This window comes from Contarinia nasturtii, unplaced genomic scaffold (assembly GCF_009176525.2).
Source record: "Contarinia nasturtii isolate CC-2019 unplaced genomic scaffold, AAFC_CNas_1.1 Cnas_scaffold_350, whole genome shotgun sequence".
Classification (NCBI taxonomy): Eukaryota; Metazoa; Arthropoda; class Insecta; order Diptera; family Cecidomyiidae; genus Contarinia; species Contarinia nasturtii.
This window is the reverse complement of record NW_022197705.1, coordinates 1,932,697-1,942,397: the sequence shown is the minus strand read 5'-3', so window position 1 is coordinate 1,942,397 and position 9,701 is coordinate 1,932,697. Positions and strand designations below refer to the sequence as shown.

The following is a 9,701-nucleotide window of genomic DNA, read 5'->3' as shown; positions in this document are numbered from 1 at the left end:
TTTACGAATGGCTATTCGCCCAATGCGCTCATATTTCACCGTTCATGCATATATTGACTCAATGAAATTGTTTCATATTAAGTTTTAAAAGTTTTCGCATTGTTTTAAATCAAAACACATAGATTTTATGGTGTTAGACCGAAGAAGAAATGAAAAATTACATCGCATGGTTTTCTGGTTATTTAACGCTTTTGTCGATTTCGATAATCCAAAATGGATTTGCATAGCACAATTTTGCATTCATATACAGTTTTGTACAGAGACTCTCCCTTCCTCTTTCTCTCTCTCTCTCTCTCTCTTCATTACGTCCCGCTCTTTGCGCTCCCTCTCAGTCTCTCTCCGTTTTCCCGATCTCCCTGAAGTAAATCGCCTGTGTTTTTTTTCTTTCAACAACATCTGCGTTGTGCCACAAGAAAAGAGGCGCTATTCGAAACTATACAGCTAGCTGAAATATTGTATGTGGAATATCGACATTGATTTAAGGAATATGAAGATTGTTGTTTCTCTGCTACGCTGTGTGCATAAATTTAAACAACATTACAACCAAGAATATTCTGTCACATTCAAATGTTTCTCTCTGTAAATGCTAATGCTAATGCAAAGACCAGATCGCATAATGTTTTTCATTTGTATTTTGGATACACGATACAGGGTGACATATTTTCACATTTAAAAAAAAAAATCGAGGAAAGGCCATGAATAGCGGAAAAAAATCTCTCTTTTTCTCAATTTTCGAACATTTTAACTGGAAGGCACGGCACACCCAGTGTGTTGTTCACAGCTCAAAATTTCTTGTGTGCCCCCATTCCAATTGTGTCACACACTCTCTACCATTTTGCCTTCAACCGAAAATATTTGTCGCTTTTTCAACGCACGCCATTTCAATGTGATATTTTGTTTGTTCCCTTTTGACTCGGATGCTAGTTCACACGCTTGTTTCGCATGTTCATTTTGTGTGAATGTTTGCATTCGAAATGTTTTATTTTTATTGCGATTATTTATTTGTGAGCTCTGTACAGAGAGCCGAACAGCCGAACAGCCGTACAGCCGCATAACCAAACGATACATGATATTGTTCTGTGTTGTAGGTTAGTGTTTTGTATCAACTTTCAATTCCAATTAAATTCAACAAACAACAAAATGGAAATGTTGGCGTTTACAAGACAGTAAATAAACAATATAAATAATCATAATTTTCGTTATTTGGCGAACGACACATCAAATCAAGATTATTACATTATAAATAAATTTTTGAGTCTCAAAATTGAGAAATGTATGCGCACATTGTAATGGTCAACGGTACATTTTTTTGTTCTTTTCGTTCATTGTTCGTCAGTCTGGATGTTTGTGGCTGACGTGATGATCGGCATAGCACACAAACGTTTTACAGTGTGGTTTTTCAACCAAGACGTATGTAAGTGTAGTTTTGTTGTTGTCGCGTTCTGGCCGTACGAAGCGACACTGCACACAAATCTCGCATCTCTTTTGCTTCCATTCTTTTGCATAAATGGCAAAGTCAGTGCTGTGTTTTCGCATGAAGTGTGTGTGTGTGCTAAGCACTGTGCTTGTCTCATTTCAGTTGTGACTTTTCATTAGTTTACACGTACCATTTGTTTCTTTCGTTCAAGACTTATTCACGAACTGTCTTTCGCGCTATAAACAGCAATTTCTGGTGAACTCTTTTTTTATTTATAAATATCGAAACAAAGGAAAAAATCCATATTGCAAAATGGATTTTATGGACATAATGTTCAATAAAAATAAGCCATTCAAGCCGATTAGAATTTCGGGAGGCTTAACAAATGGACGTATTGCTGTTACAAATCCGTCAGAAAGTGCCAAGTGTTTGCAAGAAAGCGAAAAAGATGCATTGGAAGATGACATTCAATTGATTCGCAAAAAAGTCGAAGATTCCATCAAAATAACATTGCAACCGAGTGCCGCGTTGACTGATTGTGAAGAGGCGCAGAATGATGAAGTTTACTCACGATACAAGTTCGAACAACGATCACAAGATGCAACACATTTACCGGTATGGGCTTCAAAGACGAAAATTCTCGAGAAAATCGCCGAGTATCCGAGCGTTGTTATTGAAGGGTATACACACATTGTATTTATATCACTGACTTGAATTTAATGTTTATTTTTTGGATTTTATCAGGTCCACAGGCTGTGGTAAGAGCACGCAGGTAATTGCAAATAGTTATTTAGCATTTTGACGAAATATAATGTCATTTCATGCCTGATAATTTCTAGATACCACAAATGATTCTTGATGAAGCGCGAAATAATCAGAAGGCGTGCAACATTATTGTCACACAACCGCGACGCATTGCTGCAAGAAGTCTTGCCGAACGAGTTGCTGATGAACGCGGATGGGAACTGGGAAAACTAGTTGGATACCAGGTAATTCAGTCGATTTGTTTCAACATCATTGCAACTGATTCATCATTGTAGTATACTGGTCATAACCTATAAATTGACATCCAACATAATTTTCGTATTTCTTTTCTGTTCGATGAAAATAGATTGGTTTGGACAAACGTTTTGTTTCCGAAGACACACGGATTTTGTACTGCACAACAGGCGTTCTTTTGGAAAAATTGATTCAAATGAAAACGTTGGCACCATACACACACATCGTACTTGACGAGGTGCATGAGCGCGACAAAGATATGGATTTTCTGTTCATCATTATACGGATGCTATGGGCAAAAGAAGCTACAAATGTTCGAGTCATTTTGATGTCGGCCACAATTGACACGGAGAAAGTAATTTCTCAACTCGATTTCGAAAAAGTATTGAAAATGGGATAACGGATATTTTTTTTTTGTTGCAGTTTGCTGAATATTTCCGTTTTTACAAATTCAATCACTGGATTCCAGCTCCGATCATAAAAGTCGACAAGCAGAGCATATACACCGTGAAGGAATTTTATGCCGATGACTTCAACAGGGACATTGTATGTAAATATGAGATAACAAACATTTACCGTTAAACGTTTGGAATTTGACGATATAACATTTTCTTTTTACGAAAACAGATGCCTGAGTTAAATTTCAAACAACCGGGCATCAGCGATGGAATGTATAAGATTGCACAGATGCTTGTAAGAAATCTGAAAAATATCGATAAGGATCCGGAGATCCATTTATCAGCTGTGCTGATTTTCTTGCCGGGCATCTATGAAATTGGCCGTTTTCGCACCTTATTAATGGATTGCCCTGAAGCGTAAGATGTACAAACATACACACAATTATTATAATTTTACAGTTGATTGGTTTGTGTTTTTAGAGAAACCGAGTGGCGAATTTTTATTTTGCACTCTTTGATCAGTACCGAAGAACAACAATCGATATTCGAGCCCGTTGAACCAGGAGTTCGTAAAATCATTTTGTCAACGAATATCGCCGAGAGCTCAATCACCGTTCCACATGTCAAATTTGGTAAATCACATAAACCATTTATAAAGAGAACAAAGATCTCATAGACTAAAAATGTAACAAACAATCATCTTTGTTGTATCATTACAGTTATTGATTTCTGTCTTATGAAATATCTGAAAAGTGATTCATCGAAAAATTTCACAATGCTCGAAATGGATTGGGCATCGAAGAACAATTGCAAACAACGAGCTGGGCGCGCTGGTCGCACGGCAAATGGTCGCTGTTATCGTTTGATTTCACGAAAATTCTATGAAGTAAGTTGGATTTAATGTAAAAATATTCGAATTTCCAAAATTGATACCATGAAATTGAACCAGGTTTTCATGAAAAAATCACCGATACCCGAAATGCTGTTGTCACCACTTGAGCATATTGTATTAAAAGCAAAGACTTTCGACATGGAAGCACCACATATTATTCTGGGCATGGCAATGGACCGACCCAATCTGGACGATGTGGCCAATACCGTTTTGACATTGAAAGAATTGGGCGCGTTACATTTGACTATTCGAGAAGAAGGGTTCTCACCCATTGATGGCGACTTGACAAATCTTGGTAAGCATACCAATGGATTTGATGCAAAATTTTCTGATTTTTTTTTATAAATTGATATCATTGAATTGAACCATTAGGACGAATCATGTCGAATCTACCGGTTGATGTCCGATCAGCCCGACTCATTGTTTTTGGCTACTGTTTCGGTGTTCTCGAAGAAGCCATCATAATGGGTAAGAAAAAGTGTTTTTCCACCCTCATAGATTACATTTCAAAATATATTTATTTCGCAGCGGCTGGCCTAACATCGAAAAGTATTTTCAAAATCCTATTCGAACGAGATTTGACCTCATACACACGTCGATTGGAATGGTCAAATGGTTCGGGTAGTGATTTATTCGCAATTCTGAATGCATACCGAATTTGGCGTTTGAAGCACGATCAAAAGGTATTCGGTAAAAATTATGAGCAAAAACAAGCCGAACGTGATTTTTGCAAAAAACACTGTTTGGATGTTCGATCTTTGGGCGAATGTCATCAATTGGTCGAGGAATTGACACAGCGCCTGGAGAAAATTGGCATTCGTCGAATCACCAGCGTCGATCGGGTTCGTTGGTCTGAACAAGAAAAAAGCATCATTCTAAAGGTGGTCATTGCTGGTGCATTCTATCCAAACTTCTTTGGCACCGAAGCCATTAATAATCCGATGATTGAACGTGAAGCTTGGCGAACATTAAATGGCCGTGATCCAGATAATACGGTATTTTTCACCGGATTTACAAAAGAGCATATACGCGAGCTGTATGTGGATTCGATTCGAAATCTGTTCCGAACCACTGTTGTTGATGAAGAAGATATCAATCGTGTCAAAGTTGCGATCGATAAGAATTCAGAAAAGATCTTTGTTACATTTGATATGGATCAGCTGATTGATGTCGATATGCGTACCGATTGGGATACAAAGCATTGCTCGATTCCAGGAAAAACATTGACCGAAGTCTACAAATCGGTGAAAATGCGACGAATGAATATGCCAATGAAAATCGATGTGATGAAGTAAGTACAACATGCGACCCAATTGACAGTGATCAATTGAAAATGTGATTGTCTTATTTTCAGGCCGGAGAAGGAAATGACAGTGGCCGAAGAGCTTGGAATTGGTCTCGTTGTTGGATCGACTTTCATGACAAAAGAGAGTCTTCGTGATGAAATTTCGGATTTGTGCATTCCCAAGACACAGGTCAAAGAAATCATTGGCACCATCACCCACGTAAGTAGAAATTATTCGGATTCGATATTCAACTCCAAAACAAAATAAGACTCACATTACTGTTTTAATATAGGTTGAAAATTGTACGAAATTCTGGTTCCAACCGAAAAATGAGCGACCACGAATTGAAGATTTCTATCGCGAACTGAATGATAACAGAGAATTGACAACAATTATTCAGTCGTGCACCGACTACACACCTCTCATTGAAGCCAAGATAATTGTTGCCCGCGATCACAAGGATAAAAAATTATACCGCGCTCGCTTGATATCTTGGGACTACAATGCATTCACAAAAACCTTCAAATGCACCGTATGTTTCATAGATTTTGGTCGCACACAAAAGTGTCAAATGACAGATTTGTACGTTTTCATCAAAACACAAACTGAACAAGATACATTCCCCGCACGCTGTTTCCAATGCAAATTGGCCGAAATTCAACCATCGATGGCGAATATTAGCGGTGGAAATATGTGGGATCGCGCAACGGTTGACTTATTCAACAGTTTTGTTACAGAACGTGAAGTCACAGCCAAAGTAAAGTCTATTTGAACCTACATAATACGACAGTGTATTTCATCCTTTCTCTTTTGCAGATTTACTCCGTCGTAAATGGAATCGCAAGCGTGTACATTTTGACGAAAGGAATCAACTTAAACGACGTCCTGATTCGTAAAGGATTCGGCGAATTCTGCGAGGAAAACATTCTATCAAAGGTACATACATTCCTGATATTTCAAGACGTTTTTTTTCACGTCTTTTTTTCTTTCTCAGAACAATCATTGGAAACGACAACATTTGCAAAAAGCAATCGATCAAGAAGGCCACGATGCCGAATGTCTTGAATTTGTCGACTGTGATGAATACTACTCGATGATCGAAGGTGATTCGATTAAGCAACTCGATCATCGCATGTTGGAAAGATTTGTAATTTTGAAGGGGCCTAGAAGCCCATTGGAAAGTGAACTACATTCGGCTTTGGTGCACAGCGGCAAACGATCAGTTAATATTGACATGCATTCGGTCAACAGTGTTTTTCTCACTTCATTGCAACAGGTACGTATGTGAATATCAACGTATGTATGCATTTTATAACATTCGCATTTTTTTTTTTTTTCAAATTTTATAGGATCAATCGATTAAATATATGGTTGCTTCGCACGTTAGGTAGATATTCTCATGTATTAATTTCGATAGTTTACAAAATGATCTAATGATCTGGATGTTAAGTCCCATTCCAATGCAAAAAAAAAACCTTTTAATCGCCGCTAATCGTTTTCTAACCTCTTAGCCAGCAGAGCGCTAACAACAAGGAATTTACCATTCATCAAACAACATTGCTGCCGTCGATTCGTGGCTTTGGACCACTAATGGCCATGGTATTTTGCCCAGCAGCTGATTTGAAGCGTGATCAATGGAATTCGCGATACATATCAGTGCGAACTGGACTTGGTTACAATGACGACCGAAAACATCCATATTTCGCTGAACATGATGCAGTCTTCCAATTGGATTTCGATTTTGGAATGGAAGATCTGGAAATGGTAAGAAAAAAAATCCATTATGTCGATAAACTGTGTGAATTAAATATTATGATGGTATTTTTTTTTCTTTCACCAGATAAATCAGATGCGATACAATTTGGATACATTGTTGTCATCGTCTGATAAAGTTTCGTTCAAAAATCGTCTTCAGGTTATGAAAAAACTGAAAGAAGTTACGTTGAAGTGCGTTAATTGTTATAATTTTGTTGTAAAATACGGAAAATTAATTTGAATATCATTTGATTTGCAGTTTGTTGACGAAGGAACGTACAGTAATCGAAACACATTGTGTACCACATGAATGGAAAGAATATGCCGAATCAGACTTCAAAGAATCGAATAATATATATGGTTTGAAGTCAATTTTCCCATTACATGGTCTGCCGCGTCTGATGACATTAGACACCACCATGAAGAAACGACTGAAAATACACTGTACCGAATTGCGCAAAATGTAAGACACATTTTTCTTGCAATTAATTATAAGGTTTTCGCACATTTACCAATGCATTCATTTTTTTTGTTGTTGTTATTGCTTACAAATAGGACAATGACGATGCCGAGAGCCGTGATTTGTCAACTTTGTGCCACCGACATTGACAATGTGACCATGTTACGAGCCCACTTAATGACTCGCCTACACATTGAGCGCGAAAAACAAATCGGATTCGTCAACCCATTGTAAAGAGACCGCATTGACAGCATCCGATCCATATATGTATTTTTTTTTTTGCAAAAAAATTTCCATGATGACATTTATTTTTCCACTTTCTACAATGACGCAAAAATGCAATTTAAAAGCTAATTCATTTATTCCATAAAAAAAGAATCCAATGAAACATAAAAATAGAAAAAATAACCTGAATAGAATAGTACTTTGATGAAAAAGTAAGAGACATAACATTGTTCATGAAAATGTATTAATCCGATTAATAAAATAATAAATATTCCTATGTAAAATCGATGTGTGTTAAAAATTTAGATTTAACATTATGATTTATATTATGAAAGGACGTCGCATAAATCAAAAGATATAAATTCATCGACGCGACACACACGCACACACAAACAGCACAAAGAACTAGATGTTATGATGTGCAAATACATTATCCAAAACAACTAATATAATCTAGAAAACGGTGGCGGTGGTGGTTTTTTTTTCGGTTCATATGCGCGCGGTTCAGAGTTAGGATATGCGGCGCCATTTCATTAATTTGCATTTTGAACAAATTTAACGCTCCATCGCATTTCTACATAATACAATGCAATACAAATACGAGAACATTTCAAATAATAGCGTCGATGTTATTGTTATCTCGCACATAATGTGTTACAAAAAAAACTATAGTGGAAGAACATTTCCCTAAATAAAAATAGTGATAAAAAAATGAATGAATGGAGAGAATTTGAATCCGCAGAGAATAAAAATGTAGTTTTTTTTATTGAAGCAGGTCGGTTGTGTTTTGTACTCAATGCTTCATACTCTCCCACCATATAGTCTTTCTCTTTCATATCTGTTTTTCATTTTGCTCTTTCCAGAAATGTTAATTGAACTGTGTTTTGTGTTTTTGCATAATGCTAAAACAGTTTTTGAAGACAAGAGAATGGTTCCATTTTCTCTAACTGGCGGTCATAGTTTTCGTGTGGAAGTTTTGTTTGCGCGGCAATTCTTTACATGCTGTGTGTCCCACTTGAAACTTGCAGAAACACTCGGGACCTACCATCCACCATATTACATCCCGGTGCACTGGTGTATGGCTGCTCTTTACTGATAATAATACTTTAAAATATACTATGTAGTTCATTCGGAGATGTAGTTTCTTCATTTGAATTTTCCATATGGTCAAAAAATATTTTCTACAGCCTTTCGTTTTCATTTTTATTTAATTTTTTTTCTGTGTGTCTATGTGTGTTGAGCTCTTTTTTTCCAGCCTTAATTTATCTTTGTTCACGACGAAATGAATTAATGGCATAATTTGTGTGGCCGGTTGCATAAAACATTCTCGTTGAAGCTCAAACATTCACATTAGACAGAGCACACAAATTGTCCTGCGCCAAACTAATAAATTACCCACATTCTCTCATTCACATAATACATTGCATACGATACATCTTCCGTTTCGAGGTTACAAATATCAACCGCATACAGATATAAAGACTAAATGTTGTTGTTTTTTTTCTACTCTGGATGTATCTCATTGTATGAGTTTATTCGTCGTTTTATAGTGGGGTTATAGTTCGGCATTTTCTACATAATAATCATGACAACATGCACAATTTTTATTTCTTGTGTCATCTTCTTTTTTAAAGAAATATAAAAAATGTGATTAACTCCAAATTAAATGACTCCATTTCCCTTTTCCATAAATAACGATTTTCTCTTGTCTTTTTCTAATAAATTGTAATAAAAAAATAAATCCATATTAGCTCAGAAAATCCTCTTCTAGGTCGCCGACATTCACATATATTATGTCATTTCGTAAAAACAAAATAAATATTTAATAGCCACCTGGATAGATAGAAGGTGAAAAAAAAAACACTTTTTTTCGGTGAATATTCAAGTGGATGCGTTTTTTGTAGAAAGGTACTCTCACATAATTTGTAATACATTTACAAGCTTATACGCCAGAGATATTTTTTTAATGTTGACTGATAACAAGAATCACTCTACTGGTTATTTTTTTGTGCATTCGCATTGACATTGGGTATAACTCTGAATTCTACAGTGGCAATTGGCAAGTATGAGAGAAGAGAGAAGGCGGGGAAAGGTGTACAAAAATACGCAATTTTTTTTACTAAGACTCTGTAATATGAAGGTAATGTGAAAATAGCGCTAGAATTCATGACAATGAACGTACTCTTTCACATTTAACACTGTTGAATCGATAGTAATGTAACTTTTCAGTGCCAAAGTTCTTTAATGTTGGCGAGCCTTGCTTTAAACA

General features: G+C 36.4%; 1 protein-coding gene across 1 annotated transcript; it reads left to right on the top strand.

Moving 5' to 3' along the window:
- The first annotated feature begins 1,591 nt into the window (after positions 1 to 1,591).
- LOC116338174 (probable ATP-dependent RNA helicase spindle-E) lies at positions 1,592 to 7,649 on the top strand. The gene is made up of 20 exons (XM_031763278.1): positions 1,592 to 2,097; positions 2,162 to 2,189; positions 2,257 to 2,406; positions 2,529 to 2,771; positions 2,840 to 2,962; positions 3,044 to 3,231; positions 3,295 to 3,446; positions 3,534 to 3,700; positions 3,764 to 4,001; positions 4,079 to 4,174; positions 4,235 to 4,997; positions 5,061 to 5,211; positions 5,285 to 5,749; positions 5,809 to 5,928; positions 5,987 to 6,268; positions 6,342 to 6,379; positions 6,504 to 6,756; positions 6,833 to 6,939; positions 7,007 to 7,210; positions 7,303 to 7,649. Exons 1-20 carry the CDS (start codon positions 1,730 to 1,732, stop codon positions 7,439 to 7,441), a joined length of 4,275 nt encoding a protein of 1,424 aa, XP_031619138.1. The 5' UTR covers positions 1,592 to 1,729; the 3' UTR covers positions 7,442 to 7,649.
- The last annotated feature ends 2,052 nt before the right edge of the window (positions 7,650 to 9,701 follow it).

What these genes read in the sequence shown, in the direction of transcription:
- LOC116338174 (XM_031763278.1), top strand. Translation starts at nt 1,730, where the DNA reads ATGGATTTTATGGACATAATGTTCAATAAAAATAAGCCATTCAAGCCG. An exon ending in CCACAATTGACACGGAGAAA is followed by an intron (nt 2,772 to 2,839) that starts GTAATTTCTCAA and finishes TTTTTGTTGCAG; the next exon opens with TTTGCTGAATATTTCCGTTT. An exon ending in ATGAAAATCGATGTGATGAA is followed by an intron (nt 4,998 to 5,060) that starts GTAAGTACAACA and finishes TCTTATTTTCAG; the next exon opens with GCCGGAGAAGGAAATGACAG.